Source organism: Papio anubis, chromosome 1 (genome assembly GCF_008728515.1).
Source record: "Papio anubis isolate 15944 chromosome 1, Panubis1.0, whole genome shotgun sequence".
Classification (NCBI taxonomy): Eukaryota; Metazoa; Chordata; class Mammalia; order Primates; family Cercopithecidae; genus Papio; species Papio anubis.
This window is the reverse complement of record NC_044976.1, coordinates 61,779,514-61,797,229: the sequence shown is the minus strand read 5'-3', so window position 1 is coordinate 61,797,229 and position 17,716 is coordinate 61,779,514. Positions and strand designations below refer to the sequence as shown.

At 35.8% G+C, this 17,716-nt stretch overlaps 1 protein-coding gene across 1 annotated transcript in view; it reads right to left on the bottom strand.

Moving 5' to 3' along the window:
• Positions 1-17,716, bottom strand: part of ALG6 (ALG6 alpha-1,3-glucosyltransferase) — a 66,427-nt gene that overhangs the window by 18,977 nt on the left and 29,734 nt on the right. The window contains exons 4-11 of the mRNA XM_009209785.4: positions 16,508-16,597; positions 14,327-14,415; positions 12,471-12,553; positions 11,742-11,806; positions 7,201-7,386; positions 6,468-6,603; positions 4,410-4,495; positions 2,603-2,687 (exon numbers count right to left, since the gene is read on the bottom strand). Of these exons, the coding sequence (XP_009208049.1) occupies positions 2,603-2,687; positions 4,410-4,495; positions 6,468-6,603; positions 7,201-7,386; positions 11,742-11,806; positions 12,471-12,553; positions 14,327-14,415; positions 16,508-16,597 (820 nt within the window). The remainder of the gene's footprint in view (positions 1-2,602; positions 2,688-4,409; positions 4,496-6,467; positions 6,604-7,200; positions 7,387-11,741; positions 11,807-12,470; positions 12,554-14,326; positions 14,416-16,507; positions 16,598-17,716) is intronic.

Here is a 17,716-nt window from a genome sequence, read left to right as displayed (position 1 = left end):
TAATTGGTAACACTCCTGCCTCTTGATAGTTCATTCTCCAAACAGCTACCATATCAGATCATGTAATTTTACTGTTTAAAATCCTCCAATAGCTTCCTATTATACTTAGAAAAAAAATCCCAATGCCTACAAGATCTGGTTCCTGCCTTCCTCTTCCAACTCATCTCTTGTATCTCCCTCACTCATTTTACAGCAGCCACTTCATTCCTCTCCTTTTGCCAAATGTGTTCCTGCCTTAAGGAAAAATAAGATTCTATCAAGTCAGGGCCCAGATCTTCTTGTGATTGGCTCTTTCTGGTTGGTCATTCACTTCTTGGCTCAAATGTCACTTCTCTAGAAAGGTTTCCTTTACTCAATCTAAGTGTCCCCAACCCCATTCCGTCAGCTCTTTTCACATAACACTATTTACTTTTTTTTTTTTTTTTTGAGATGAAGTTTCGCTCCTGTTGCCCAGGCTGGAGTGCAGTGGCACCAATCTCGCTCACCGCAACCTCCGTCTCCCAGGTTCAAGCGATTCTCCTGCCTTAGCCTCCCAGTAGCTGGGATTATAGGTGTGCGCCACCATGCCTGGCTAATTTTGTATTTTTAGTAGAGACAAAGTTTCTCCATGTTGGTCAGGCTGGTCTTGAACTCCCGACCTCAGGTGATCCACCCGCCTCGGCCTCCCAAGGTGCTGGGATTACAGGTGTGAGCCACCGCACCCGGCCAACACTACTTTCTTCATAGCACTCGTTACTCCCAGATGCTTTCTTGTTAATGGATTTATTTTGTTTATTGTCCATCTCCTGCCACTAGTATGGAAGGCCCCAAGTAAAAGAGCAGGGATGTCATCTGTCATTCCTTTACATGCCAGTACCTAGAGGAGGACCTGACATATGAGAGGGCACTCAATACCTGAAAAATTAAATATAAATCCTTTTGCTGCTATACATATACCAGTATTCATGCTATCAGTTACCTCAATTATAGATTTATATTGAGATATAATTCAGGCAAACATGATTGAAAGGAAAATACTTTAAAAATAATTATAATGGAAAATGTTCTTAAAACTCTCAGAAGTATACAATAAGAATTCAAAGCATGATTAACAAAAACAAAATCACAAAAATCTTACACTTAAAAAGTTTTAACACAGTGGCTTCTTTTAAAACATAGCAAACTGAAAAAAATTAGAAAATTAAGAAAAAGAAAATGTTTTTTCTGGCTTATAATCCTAAAAGTAATCATCTCTAACACTGCTAAAGTTACTCAAACTCTGAAATTATATTCTATTATCTTTGAAATATACATTTATTTAGCATTCTATTTCCTAGAAAAACAACAATCTATCACAAGCTTGAAAGCTATTTCAGGTTAAGCCTACTGAAGACATCAGAGCATCACACCATGTCCATTCTGTTCTAACTACCCAACAGAATATTAACAACAGATGACTTGGTATGCTCAGAGTCCATTCACAGAATCAAACAACACAAATCATCCATAAAAAGATAATTAAAAAGAAAAGACGAACATAAAACTATCCTTTTTGCATTGTGGTAATGAGATGCACTTTTGAAGTATTTCACTGTTATGTTCTTTTCTGGCTTGTTTTTATCCAATGTACTTAAGTGGCAGTCCCAGACTTGGAACCCTAATCTCTAAATGTTGCCTCATGTAAGTCCACTAGGACTTACTGTTTTCATAAACTAAATGTTCTTGATAGTTTAAAAGGTATTTTTAAAATGTCATTTTATAGACCATAGCACACAGGAACAAAATTTTAAATGCCACAGAAACACAACCAAGAAGACTTTGTAAAGCTACTCAGAAAAATCCTAAACTATAGAAAATGCACCTAGTCCATCTTCAAACTGACACAAGTCATCTTCCTAAAACAGAGATCTGCCCCCTCCCCTTCTCAAAAATATTTTTTAGTTTCTCTTGCACATAAATCAAACTCCAAACCTTTTCAACCAAGATATTCAAGGTCTTCAATAATTTGGTCAATTTTCACCCTTATCTTTCACCATATCCTCTCCTACTCTCAACACATATACATAAAACTCACACAACTTATACTGTTTAATAGCTATTCCCAGAATATCCTGTGTCCTTTCCCACCTATGGACCTTCAACTTCTTCTTCCTGTTTTGAACTTCTCTTCTGCTATATAACCTGCTGTTCTAAGCTTGCCCCACTTTCAAATTTGGGCTCAAATCCCTCTTGCCCTAACCAGCATTCTAAAATCTGCCCCCAAGATAGTATCTCCCTTTCCCACACCATCTTAGGACTTCATTTGTACCTGATAGAACTTAATACCATCTGTTTTATAGCATAACTATTTAAGCTACTTAAGTTCATTGCCACTGTTTTCTACTTTGTAGTCCCTCATTAACTAATACAAAACAAATTAAATAGTTGAATTAACTGAAAGACTATTGATTGCTCAGCTTAGTGTCCCACACAGAAGCTAAGTATGGGAAACATCCAATAAATGTCTGCCAAATAAATGAATGTCTTGTTTCCCAGCCCCATAAATCCTGTTCAGAGTAAGAAATTAATTTTTAAAAGATCAGTTGTGGCAAGAATTAAGTATCTAAAGTAATGAAAAACTTACCAGTGTAAATTTGAATCCTTTGGAAGAGGGCTGAAGTATTAATTTTATGCATGCAGGAAGCAGGCTCAAAAATGTAAAACAAAAGCTAAAAAAATTAATAAAAATCAAATATTTATCTTCTTTGTAGAGGTATAAATCTAGCTTAAATAAGGAAATATTTTTTAAATATAAGGATCACATTATTTATCAACTTAAGTTGATTTCAAACTATACTTTTATTTATTAAATTTAAAGATGAAATAACATTTACATAAAATCTACACATTGATAAACATATATACTTTAAAAATAAATGATTACATAATACAGACCAAACATGATAAACCTAAATATTGCTTCTGTTATTTTAGTATTTAATATCATGCATAGAAAATATACAAAGATACATAGTTGAAGGTCAATTATCAAACACTCAAAATAAGAAAATATAATGAAGTATAAGAGATAATGCTGTATCTGTAACACAAACATTCATAAACTTTACTCACAAAAGAGTCTCTCTAGCCGTCATTTCACAAAAGTTGATTATCTGATTTTCAAGCCCATGGTAAATCATAAAGAACAAGGTGGAAAGGGAGCAGGAAGCTACTAGAGCTTCTCCTAATGATGGCTAATGGGTGGGAGGAAAAAGAACTAGAAAAAGCAGACAGACTCAACAAGCAAAGTGGCCTGGAACCATTTAATACTATGGCAAATAGCCCCTGAAAGCCCTGAAAACAAGTATATAACCGAGTACAACAACTGATTTTCCCACTTATAGGTTTTGACTTGTCAACTTAGCTAGGCTGAACTAATGTCGCAGAATTCCGTTCCTGTATGCCTTTGTTAGGGTGGGCTACAAGGGAAATTCTCATAAGATTTGGAAGACAGAGAGGCCACACCCATCTCATCTCCCAGTTATTTGAACACTAATCTGCTGTGAAAGAATTTTGCAGATGTAAAACCCCTACTCAGTTGATTTTAAATTAATCAAAAGGGAGCCTGTCCTGAGGCACCTAACTTAATTAGATCAAAGCCCTTTAAAAGTCGGCTGAGGCCTTCCCTAACAGCATCCGGGTCTTAATTGCTCTTCCTTCCCCCTAGATATTCCCTCCTGACTGGCTGCCTTGTGACTAGCCCCTACTACTGTACAAGCCAATTCCTTGTCATAAATTCACACACACACACAACGCAGTGATCTCCTATTCCTACTTCTTTGACTGATCCTGACTGATATATACTGAATATCATGACTCTTCAAAATAATATTAATCGTATTTAATGTACTGTCTGTTCAAGGAGAGAACAAGGTAACAATTCAGAAAAACTTGCACATAAAAATAATTCAAGTTGAAGCGTTTTATTGTACAGAGCAATAGATCTAAGTTACGTGGAAAATCCGCTAAAGAAAAACACCTCGGCTGGGCGCGGTGGCTCACGCCTATAATCCCAGCACTTTGGGAGGCCGAGGTGGGTGGATCACCTGAGGTCAGGAGTTCAAGACCAGCCTGGCCAAAATGATGAAACCTCATCTCTACTAAAATACAAAAATTAGCTGGCCATGGTGGCCAGCGCCTGTAATCCCAGCTACTCCAGAGGCTGAGGCAGGAGAATCACTTGAACCCAGGAGGCAGAGGTTGCAGTGAGCCGAGATCAAGCCACTGCACTCTAAACTGGGTGACAGAGCCAGACTCCATCTCAAAAGAATAAAAAAAAGAGAAACAGAAAAATACCTCATTCCCTAATGATGCCAAATAAATGAAATAATACCATAATGCTTTTAAAGAGTAACTTATAAAATACTACATACAAACTTTGTTTCTCTTACCTCATTATTAATTGGATGTGACGTGGCAAAATATCCCTAATCTTCAGAAAGACATTGAAACTGCACCAAATATTGGCTACTTTATCCTTAAAAGAGATGTGTTAGCTTTACATTCTGGTGTAATTGAAAGAAATATTAAAACCTATGAAGTACAGCCCATAATCTCTAATAAATTTTTTGAGACGTGAAACTTTTAGTCACAATTATAATTAAATAGATTAAATCCTCCAGGAACATATACGCACACACTCTCTCAAGCATTTTTCATTTTTGTGCAGGGCAGTTGATCAAAAGCATTGGCCCACCATAATCCAGACATTCCCAAATACTTAAGAGTTTTCAAAGAGCAATGCACTATCCCTGAATACTAAAGTCATTCATCTTTGGAAATTTTTCTAAGAAATGTTTTTTCTGTAATTTATAGAATACATATTACATTTGACCCATTTTTATCACACACCTGAATTTACTTAGAGTAACCTGCTAGCTACTAGCAATGACAAGAGCTAATTGCTAATAAATCAAAAAGTCTAAAGACATTAGCAGTTGTGCTAGGATCACTTTCAAAATTAAGTTTGTAACTACAGCTCTCCTGCTGGTGAAATCATTCTCTACACAGCTGCTTGACTTACAGCTGTGCAGACTTAACATCAAAAAAGTAACTATCACTGACAATTATACCATCCCACTTTCCTCTGCTGGATCAAAGAAAATGCTCTTCAGATTTTGAAGGCAAGAAGTGAATGGAAGAGACTGGCAACACCATCAAACATGTCTGATACTCATTTTTATAATTATCATGATAAATGCCATTTCTGAAACGGAAGGTAAGGCAAATAATTAGGCAGCTTACATACAGGGTTAAACTTTTCCTTACGTAAGTGTTAGAGGTTATATAAAGAACACGTTAGGAAAACAATTTTCAAAGTTCAAATCACAGTTCTGCTACATGCTAGTTACAGGAATCTTTGACCTCAGTTTTCTAATCTGTACAGTGGGGACAATAGCTACCACAAAGCTACTGTAAAGATCAAATAAAATTACATGGAAATGTCTGGCACCTGCTAAATGGTGGTTATAACAATAATGATTATTATCATCACTACCATCATCCTGTTGACATACACTCACACATTTCTGTTCCTTCACAACACCAAACTCCCATCTTAGTCACTTTCAAAATGCTGGTTCCATCTTCCTATAAGTCCATTGAAAGATATTCTATAGAAATTTATATATTCAAAACTTATGAAGATACGCTTTCAAAATTTTTTCTAAAAGAAATGTTAGCAAATTATCTATAAATATGTTGTTTCTGTCTAACTTTATTAAAAGGCCTTTTTGTTTCAGAAAAATGGTTTGTTTAATTTAATTACCAAATCTAAATGATCAAATTATTCACATAATAAAAGTTTAACAAGAGTGATTAAACTAGCATTAAATGAAATGAAATGAAAGAGTCTCATTAAAAATTACTGTGGATGAACGTTATATATCTCATAAGAAATTATGAGATCTTCCTGAAGCAAACATGATTATTAGTTTTACAAATAATTTCCTAAGACTGAAAACAGAATATAAACCAAAAAATTACACAGCTGTTAAAACTGTAGCTGAAACTTCTCATTCTGTCTTTTATTACAAACCCTATTTCATTACAAAAACATAATTGAATTATGGATCTGATGATGGCATAAATATCACCTGTTGATGTACTAAAAAATGCCAGTTGATTTAATGGATTAAATAACTGGCAAGGTGCACACATCCTGTTGTCCCAGCTACTTAGGAGGCAAAGGCAGGAGAATCACTTGAGCCCAGGAGTTCAAGGCTGTAGTGCACCATGGTTGCCCCTGTGAATAGCGACTGTGCTCCAGCCTGGGCAACAGCAAGATCCTGTCTCAATCAACCAATTAATCAATCAAGCAATAACTGGCAAGGAACGATTACAGAAGGAAAGTAGTTGAAGTTCCTGTTCCTTGTGTCTTCTACATGAAACCCCTAAAGGTCACAGGTAAGGTATAGTAACAGAAAGGAGAGGAAAGTTTTTAAACATGCCTCAAATAATCCACGATCAACCGGGAAGAGTCTTCTTAGAACCTGCAGGGTTTGTTCCCTTTCTGTAAAGAACGGCAGCCAGCAGAGAACGAAGGAAGCCACAACAGTACAAGCTAGCTTAACTAGCAACACAAACCTAAAACAAAAACAAAGGTAGGCAGTAAGATAGGGAAAGGTTAGTAATTCTGCAAAATCAACCTGAGTCTCACTGAACGTAATACATGCAAACATATAGTAATGCCAAATCTATGTTACCAATATAGGCTTAAGATGGGAGTCTGCTCAAATCAGAGGTAAAAAAAATTTCACAACAGCTAAGATGTGCACTTCAACAAAAGGACTGTTACCACCATCCTAATTAACATTTATGTTAGATATCATTCGTATAGGAATAAGGGAATGCACTCATGAAGAAAAATATCAAATGGGGATGTATTTCTAATAAGTATATAACGTAGTAAGCTCTAAAGTGATAAAATCCTACAGCAAAGTTCTAACTAGCCAATACACACTACCAGTAAATATGCATGAATTGAAGTATTTCTCTAGTTAGGAAAATTTAAAATAAAACACAGAACATGACTTAATCTCTCTCTTCCCACATACCCTATAGCCAAAGTATTTATAAGAAATCACCAAAAGGCAAAGTGAAAGATCACCTCACTCCAAGTAAGTATGCCAAAAACATTATCTGAAGTAAAGTTTTGGATTCTGGTGTTTAAAGGTCACTCACCCCTTTCCTCTGAGGCCTTTTTTAAAACACTTGCCAAGTAAAAAGCAAAAAAATGGCAAGGAGTGGTAAAGTTCCATCTGTTTATAATTTATAGCTAAGCAAAATGCCAGTGACCCTAGCAGGTCCCAGTCACAAGATACTCCAAGAACACCCCACAAAGCAAAGCCAAGACTCACAGAATTATATATGTTCCTGTGTCAAGGAAATTACCTTAATAATCTTTTTAAAAGATAGAGCTTTTAAAAAGCAAATCACATAAGAGATACGCTCTATGAAATGCAAGCTCATAGCATATCTCTTATGTGACTCTTAAATAACGTATACAATGAAAGCTATTTCCCAATAGAAATTCAAAGTACTGAAGTGATAAACAAACATGAAATTATGTATAATAGCATCAAATACATTAAATCTACTGCTACACAGCAACTGATTTGTTTTGGTTTAAAAGAGCTCTAAAGATTTAAAACATAGTTTTGTTTCTGTTAGATTACTTCACAATATTATTATAACATACCAAAATCTAGAGAATAAAACAATGCTCCAACAGCAAGTTAACAAAAAACTTTACTGAGATCACTACACTTCCTCTATTATATGTATTAATAGTATAAAGTAATATATGTACTTAATTAGCAACTAACAACATTGTTAATTAAAACAATATCACAATTAGATTTTCAGTTCAAAATGGTGAGCTAGGCACTAATGTCTACCTCCTCTCCTTCCCAAGAGACTCTTAAAGTAATAAGAAAAGGAATTTAAAAGTATAAATTCGGCCGGGCGCGGTGGCTCAAGCCTGTAATCCCAGCACTTTGGGAGGCCGAGGCGAGCGGATCACGAGGTCAGGAGATCGAGACCATCCTGGCTAACACAGTGAAACCCCGTCTCTACTAAAAAATACAAAAACAAAACAAAAACTAGCGAGGCGAGGTGGCGGCCGCCTGTAGTCAATTGCACAAGGAGGCTGCGGCAGAGAGAATAAAGTAAACCGGGAGAAGCGGAGCTTGCAGTGAGCTGAGATCTAGCCACTGTGAGTCCAGCCTGGGCAACAAACCAGGAACTCCGTCTCAAAAAAAAAAAAAAAAAAAAAAAAAAAAAGTGTAAATTCGACCAGGAGCGGTGGCTTACGCCTGTAAACTCGACACTTTGGAAGGCCAAGGCAGGAAGATTGCTTGAGCCAGGAGTTTGAGACCAGCCGGAGCAACATGGCAAAACCCCGTCTCTACCAAAAAATATTTTTAATTATCTTAGTGTGGTGGTGCAAGCCTGGAGTCCTAGTTATTCGAGAAGCTGAGGCAGGAGGACGGCTTGAGCCCAGGAAGTTGAGGCTGCAATGAGCTATGATCATGCCACTGCACTCCAGCTTGGGCAAGAGAGCAAGAAAACAAAAACAAACAAAAAGTATAAATTCACAGCAACAAAGAGAACGGGAGGATCTGTTATAATAGATAAAGATTTCAACATATTTCTGGAAGACAGAAGTGATAACAAATAAAATAGAATGAAGGAAGCCACAGCTTAGAGTATACACAGAGGAAACTCAGGGTAGCAAGAAGTCAATCCACCCTGCAAGACCCTAGAGAACTTAGGAAACACCAAGTAGGTTACAGTGTTTGAGTAGTATATGCAGAAGAAAACAAGAGATGAACTGAAAATCCCTAGAGGTAGGAAGTCAAATCTTACCCCACTCCCACACAAAGATTATCTGGCAGCCAAACATTTACCCCAAGGCAACAAAAGAGGGTGTATTTTTCTGATAAAATAAACTAAACTATCCAGGGCAGCCAGTGTAGAGGTTAGCACTATAATGCAAACCCCTCCACATTCTGACATGTAAGCATCTCAGCGTGTGGTGGCCAGCTTGCCGCCCACTGATCCTATAGTGGACCAACGATACATAGAAGTCATATGCAGGTGTTCCTGCCTTATTCTTAAATAAAAATAGATACACTAGGATCAAATAAACATTTATAGAAAACCTATCACAGAAAAAGAATCGAAAGGGAAACTAAATGACCCTGAAAGAATTAAAATCACTCAGGGAACAGTAAAGAACTTTACCAAAAAAAAAAAAAAAAAAAAAAGTAGCAAATTCTAATTAGAAATTAAAAACACACCTAATAAAACAAATGAAATTCGATAGAAGTGTTGGGGATAAATTCAAGATAATCCAACCCATAAAACAAAAGATAAAGAGATGCAAAAGATCTAACATCTGACTAATACACTCAAGAAAGAAAAAAGTGAGAAAATCATCAAAGAAATAATATAACAGAATTTAGCAGAACAGAAGAACATGAGTCTTCAAAATGTATGGACCCATATACAGTTTGGATATCCAAAACAATTGTGAAAAACACCTGTGTCTAAACAAATCACTGTAAAATTTCAGAACCACACAAATAAATTATAAAAATGATAATAACAGCAACAAATGTCTATCTAATGCTTAGTATCTCCCAAGAACTGTCTTAAGTGTTTTACAAATATTAATTCATTTAATTCTCAAACTAAGCTTACAAAGTTAGGGTTTCTATTATCCACATTTTGCAAATGAGAAAAGTACATAATGATTTAAAAATGTGTCCTTACAGCTGGGTGCAGTGGCTCATGCCTATAATCCCAGCACTTTGGGAGGCCAAGGTGGATGGATCACTTGAGGTCAGGAGTTTGAGACCAGCATGGCCAACATAGTGACCATCTCTACTAAAAACACAAAAATTAACTTGGCATGGTGGCACATGCCTATAATCCCAGCTACTTGGGAGGCTGAGGCAGGAGTATCTCTTGAACCCAGGAGGCAGAGATTGCAGTGAGCCAAAATCACGCCATTGCATTCCAGCATGGGGGACAAGAGCGAAACTCCATCTCAAAAGAAAAAAATGTATCTTTACAAGGTAACATATGCCTGAAAGCTTTCAGACTTTAATTCAAATCACAGAGGACATACTACTACAAATTTTCCAGAATGGCTAAAACAAAAACCATTGACAGTTGATCAAGATGTAGAGCATCCGGAACTCTTACACCATTGTTATGAGTGTCTTAATTGCTACACACTGCTTAAAAACAATTTGGGATTATCTAAAAATGGACATGTGCACACCTTGTAACTCAACAATTCCACTCATAAGAGGAATGTTTATATGTGTACAAGGAGATATTTATAAGATGTTCATGGCAGCATTATTCATCATAGCCCAAACCGGGAAACAACCCAAATTACTCTCTCAGTGATAGAAATCACATGTATTCATGCAATGGAATATCATAAAGCAATGGAAGTGAATACTGAATTCACTTTCATAGATTTTTAACAAACTGCAGCTACACACGACTACACGAATACATCTCATAAACAAAATGTTTAGCCCAAAACATCAAACACAAAACAATACTTACTGTGTTGTCTCTTTTATATAAAATTCAAAAAAGGGGAAAACTACAGTGTTAGTAGTTAGTTCAGGGGTACCATTTGGAAAGGAGGAGGGAGAAGGATGGGGAGGTGGACAAGGGTAGTTTTTGGATACTAGTAATGTTCTATTTCTTGACATGAGTGGTAGTTTGCCAACTCACTGAGCTGCACATTTATATTTTGCATAGTTTTCTGTATGAGTGTCATATTTCAAAGTAAATATAGTTTTAAAACTCTGGTAAATAATTTTTTTTTCCTTTTCTATCACTGTTCTTGATATTATCAGAGTATTTGATAGCCATGATCCCATAAGCAATGCCAAAATTTTTAAAAAACTAAATTAGTCAAGTGGACAGAATATAAAATATATGATAAAAACAACTACGGACTTGAATATCTTTTATTTGTAAGTCCTTTGACAGATATACCTATTAGTTTTATTATAACTAAAACAAGACTGGCATCAAAAGGAAAAGCTATTAATTAAATAATCATGTTGCTGTGTAATGTCTTTTTTTTCCTTTAAGAGAGATGGAGACAGGTAATAATATTCGATACCTTATAAGACAAATTGGATAGATATATACAGATTTTTATCAATTTATTCTCTAATGTAAGCTTTGTTTGTTTGAATGTTCCTTATTTTAGTCATCAAAAAATACACATACAAAAGCCATATTTTGATTATTCAGTTTTAGTTTCCTAAAGCTTCTGGCTACTACTATCTGATAGAAAAAAATATTTTAAAACTCATAAAACTGTGAGATCATTCTCCTTTTTTCATGTCAGACAGCATTTGCAAAGGATAGAAGACATGTTACACTTTAGAATTACAAGAGTATAACCATACTTGGCACTCTTTTGCCACCTCCCCAGAAAGAGCTAATCATTTACCAACATTCTGTTCCCAAGCGAAACAATATGAAAAAGCAATTCTACTTTTAATAAATCCGTACTTTACTCTTCAAATAAAAGCTTAGTGAAGAGATTCTTTTATATTATTGTGAAATAGTTCATATAAGCACGCTATCAAATAAGACATTACTAGATGACAGCATTGCACACATTGAGTCCAGATTTCATAATATGCAACTGACTTCATTTCTACATTAGTAAAGGATACTGAAAATGTCCATAGTCTATAAGAATAAGGCCTGGATACAGCAAGATACATAACGCATTAGCAATCTGTAAAGAAAAATATTGTGAGATAAGAAAGTAATCTGTTACACATTCAAGCAGAGTAAAAGCGTGGTTTTTATCTAACACATTAGCAAATGTTCCCCTTTTCCAGAGGTGTTATACTTTCTTTTTATAAAATATTCAATTTTTATAAAACAACTCTTTAGACAATGAAGTTTTCATGGAGGTGACATGGGACACTTCCATAAAAAGGGAAAAAAAAAAAAATCACTAAAAGGTTTTGTCAGAGGAAGTACTTCCAGATATATAAGTTGGAGAAGTCAATCTAACATTAACCTATCTAAAATGACCAAAAATAATATTTGATAACTATGAATTGAGAATATACAACAACTTTTCAAAATGCCTTTCAGTTTGGTCAATCTTCTCACAAGCCAGCTCAAAATTCAGCTTTACCAGTTAAGTAACAAATTCAGCATGGCATGCAGTCCAGTACTATGTAACTTCTAAAATTCAGTATATCTTAGTAGTACACTAAAATAATTACTGTAAGATAAGTTGATGTTTTTGAAGTGAAAATTGATAGAAGATACAATATTCCTAATTACTCTCTTTCCGAAAGCATGGCTTCCCTAAGGTCTCTACTTAATAGTTAGACTAATAAAGGATACATTTCAGAGATGAACTGTCAGCCTGCTTTAAAACCTACCTTTTTCTTAGTTGAGATGTCTTTTAAACAACAACAGTACAAAACCACTGCAGGTATGTAAATCAGCAGATCAGCAATTAAAACTGAAAACACAAGGAAATAACTTTAAACATGAGTCCATCAGGATTTACAGCTACCCATTAACTGCCTCCCTTCCTCCAACGTTGATTGAGAATTCATTAACACAAGGTTCTTGCCCCACTATGGACAAGTCCTTTACACAGTCAGCCCTTTTCAGTTCTTTCACCTGTGAATAATTTCAACCGCTGTATTGCCAAGGAGTCTCTTAATTTTCTCTAACAAATTCACATATTTAATCAATCAGATGTATCCAACATTCTCTCTTTGTTCTGACTTGGACTTAAAAATAAAAAATATTCAAAGCAAGGAAATATTTTTTTCCTCTATATACTCTAAATTTTCTAGCATAAAGAATAACTGAAATGTAGTGATGTGTAAGAAAATCTTTTTAAAATGTTACTCTTTATTGAAAAAATATAAACTTTTGCTAATTAATGCATATAAAGAGCTTGAGAAACCCAGGTGAGGAGAAAACTGAAAAAAAATACTAAAAAAAAGAAAAGAAAAGCAATTCATAATTTTCAACATGCAGTCCTTTAAAACAAAGAAAAATGCATACATAAATACTTCAGATGTATAACATAGCTGTCTAAAGAGCTTATTTTTTTCTTATACCTCACTAAGTATAGTGTTGAGAAAAAGGTAAGTGACAGTAAACTGTCTGCAATCTATCAATATGTTCAGCTCCAAATGCCACATTAAAGACGACACTGACAAACTGGAACATACCCAAAGGACTGGTCAGACAGAGACCTCAAAACCATAATCACATTCAACAAACTGCTCATCTAAGGAATAGCTGAAGTATATAGGAATCTTTAACTTAGAGAAGAGGTGACTCCAAATTCCTGTAGGATGTTAGGGATATAAGGGATTAGACTTGTTCTCTGTAACCCTGGAAAACAGAATCTGTAATGACTGGTGCAAGTTCAATTTAGGAAGGTCATTTTTAATGATTGGAGCTCTATGAAAACAGAATAGACTGTCTGTAAAGGTTGTGAGTTCCCTGCAAGCACAGATGTTGGTTCAGAAGCCAAATTATCACATGGTGAGTATGTGGTTCAGAAAGGATTAAAGCATTGGAGGGGGAAGGGCAGTGGTGTGGGAGAGGGAAAGAGGCAAAACAGGTTATCTCTTGGGCCTAACATTCCAAGACTGGATGAACTGTAAGGAGAACAAACTCTGACTACATTTACGCTAATTAAGGAAAAGGACTGAGATAGCATTAAAGCATAAGTCATGTAAAGCTTTTAAAGAAATCTAAGCTTATTACTTTCAAACTCCTGCAACAGCACACACAGATGCTCAATAAACATTTGTTGAGTGGATTATTGAATTTAGAAACTGCACAACTACGCAGATAACAACTGCAAGGTTTGCTTTAAGAAAAAATGAAAGAGATTTAGAATTAGGATATTAAAGCACACCCTAAAAAACTAAAGATTCAATTTATAGCTATCTGACCTCAAGTAAAGCTATTTGCTTCACTTAACTGTGCCTCCCTCAGTTTCCTCAGCTTAAAATAAGAATAATAGTATTTATCTCACTTGGGTGGTCAAAGAATTAAGTCAGATAAAAAATGTAAAGCACCCTCCTTTCTACTCTTTCATGTTTTAACTTACATATACATTTGGTCTTGGATCATGTATACAAATATATGTGTATGTGTAATTGCACAATTTTAAAGTCAGTAAGAACAATAATAGTACCTTTACTAGTTTGTCCAAAAATTTTTAAAAATCAAATTTTACATCCAATACCTATTGCACTTTTACCTGTTGTACGCATGAAGAGCTTATGTGCCTGACTCTCATATCCACGTGATGTATGGAGAGCAATCCAGTCTGGATTTATAAACTTTGCCCTGCAAATCAAAGCATATATACAGATACTTCATTCCTCATAACATTTAGCAATAAGGATATTTAAAGATGTATGAATTTATTAATATTTTGAGAATTGGCCATTTCTCTTATAAAGCAACAGAGTCGATACTTAAGTATTACTCTATTTAATCATGTGAAACTGACTTAAGCTATAAAAAAAGCATCTGCATTGCTTATCTTCCAACAAAACTATATAAGGTGTAACTATAAGCCCTATCTTCACAATTCTTCCAGTGTAAAAACAATCTAGCAGGTCACATTTCAGGTACTAAACACATACTTTGTAAAAAGCAATATGCTAGTGTTTATCAGAGGATCACGTTTATAATATTTTAGTTATCATAACAATTGGCTACAATAAACAGTTATAATAATCATAAATCATTACATAAAACTAAACACAATTCTTAAAGATAAATGTAATTTTAAACCATATCACAATTACCCTGAATACTGTAATGATGTTTGAGAGTTTATTTTCAATCCATGAAGCTTATTTTTGCAAATATGAAATACACTCATAACGACACTGCATAACGACATTTCAATCAACAATGGACCATATGTAGGACAATGATCCCATAAGATTATATTACCATTTTTTACTCTAGCTATGTGTTGATATGTTTAAATATACAAATACCATTGTGTTACAACTGCCTACAGTATTCAGTACAGTGACATGCTATACAGGTTTGTAGCCTAGGAACAACAGGCTATGCTATAGAGCCTAGATATAGTAGGCGATACCATTTTGCCTCCTAAAGTACCCTCTATGATGTTTGCACAATGATGAAATCACCCAACCATACATTTCTCAGAATGTATCCCCATCGTGAAGTGACACACGGCTGTAAAGTTGAAATTAAACAAGGAAGATGAGTTCACGAGATATTTGAAGAGGTTCCTCAAATTTTTGCTGACACACTTCAAATCTAAGACGGAATACCACTACAGAGTAGAACTGGGTCTCTACAAAAACAGAAGTTCTTTATCTTCTATAACTATTTAATTTCTTTAAAAGGACAAGGAATTCCCATTTTGATCTTAAATCACAAATGAAACACTACAGTTATTCTAGTTTCTAACTTGATAGATTAGTCAGTAACCATTTGGATCTATATTTTTCATTTACTTTGAGCTGTTCCAGAAAAAAAAAAGTTCTTATACAAAACTAACACATATTAGATACATTTCTCAGTAGTTCACACATACGGATAACATCTCTACTTCAAAACTAGTTCTGCATTTCTTGCGAGATGTCCTCCAAAAAAATTATAGAAATGTTCAAACTTTGATAGTTCTTTTTTTTTTTTTTTTTTGAGATGGAGTCTCACTCTGCTGCCCAGGCTGGAGTGCAGTGGCGTGATCTCAGCTCACTGCAACCTCTGCCTCCCAGGTTCAAGCGATTCTCCTGCCTCAGCCTCCCGAGTAGCTGGGACTACAGGCATGTGCTACCATGTCTCACTAATTTTTGTATTTTCAGTAGAGACGGGGTTTCACCACGTTAGCCAGGATGGTCTAAATCTCCTGACCTCGTGATCCACCCACCTCGGCCTCCCACAGTGCTGGGATTACAGGCGTAAGCCACCATTCCCGGCTGACAGTTATATCTTAAAACCCATTTGTAATATACAATAGCAGCGGCTGGGTGCGGTGGCTCATGCCTGTAATCCCAGCACTTTGGGAGGCCGAGGCGGGCATATCACTTAAGGTCAGGAGTTTGAGACCAGACTGGCCAACATGGTGAAACCCCGTCTCTACTAAAAATACAAAAATTAGCTGGGCGTGGTGGCGGGTGCCTGTAGTCCCAGCTACTCAGGAGGCGAGGCAGGAGAACTGCTTGAGCCTGGGAGGTGGAGGTTTCAGTAAGCCAAGATTGCACCACTGTACTCCAGCCTGGGCTATGGAGCGAGACTCCGTCTCAAAAAAAATTAAAAAAAAAAAAAAAAATACAATAGCAGCTACAAGCAATCTCTCCTCTAGTCAAGAAAGCCCCATCACACTGCTTCTTACTAAATCTGCCAAGGGCATAAAAATTTAGAGTTACATTAAGAAAGAAAAACTTACACATATGCACATAGGAGACTATGATAAGCTGTAAGAGGTGGGTAATCCAATCCCCAGTACTGTAAATTGTTATCACTGCTGTTAAAATACCTGAAAAAAAAAGAAAGAAGAAAGCACCATTCCGTTAATCAATATTCAAGAAGTAGACTTATAATTTAACATCATTTATTTAAGCTTAATAATGTAATTTACTAATTATTAAGCTATTAATAATTAAGCCATGTCAATAAACACAAACCAGGACTCTCCTAGGCAAACTGGGATTTACTGTCATCCTATTATTAGTAGACTTCATCAATGACTAACACTTATACAACAAAAAATACTCAACAACAAAAAGAATAGGACTGTTTGCAACCAATTCAACCAACATGTAACGAGAGCCTCGTTACATGCAAGATTCTCTGAATTTTAGGAAGACAACTAGGTCTAAGTCCACAAATTGAGAGGCTCCTCTGGTTGGCCAGAATGTGAAGGAACTATACACAATTATCATGACTCGAGGAATAAAAATTAAGTTAACATAATTTCTTAATCATGTCCTTTATAACTAGGCAGCTTCTTCTTCAATTTATTTTCTCAATCATAAGAATACTTTACAACAATGGAAGCCAAACTATATAACCTACAAATAACCATTGTTCATAAGCTTATTTCTTTTTGAGATAGAGTCTTGCTCTGTCACCCCGGCTGGAGTGCAGTGGTGCGATCTCCGCTCATTGCAACTTCCGCCTCCTGGGTTTTTTTTTTTAAGCGATTCTTCTGCCTCAGCCTCCCAAGTAGCTTTGATTACAGGCACCCGCCACCAGGCCTGGATAATTTTTGTATTTTTAGTATAGACGGGGTTTCACCATGTTGGCCAGGCTGGTCTTGAACTCCTGACCTCAAGTGATCCACCCGCCTCGGCCTCCCAAAGTGCTGGGATTACAGGTGTGAGCCACCATGCCTGGCCTAACTTATTTCAAATGGGTCACAATTCCTCACTGTCACAATCTCCTACTTTTTGAATTAAAAATATTTCTTTAAATTAGCATTCAACATGATCCCATCAAATAACCTATTAATCATCTTCGGAAGGTCTACTCTTCTTAGTGTCGGCTACATAAAACATAGGTTTGTATGGAAGAGATGGGGATTAAAATTATCAAGGCATGCTAGACAGCCAAGACATCTGGGCATAAAGTACTACAGTATGGTACCAGCTGGTGG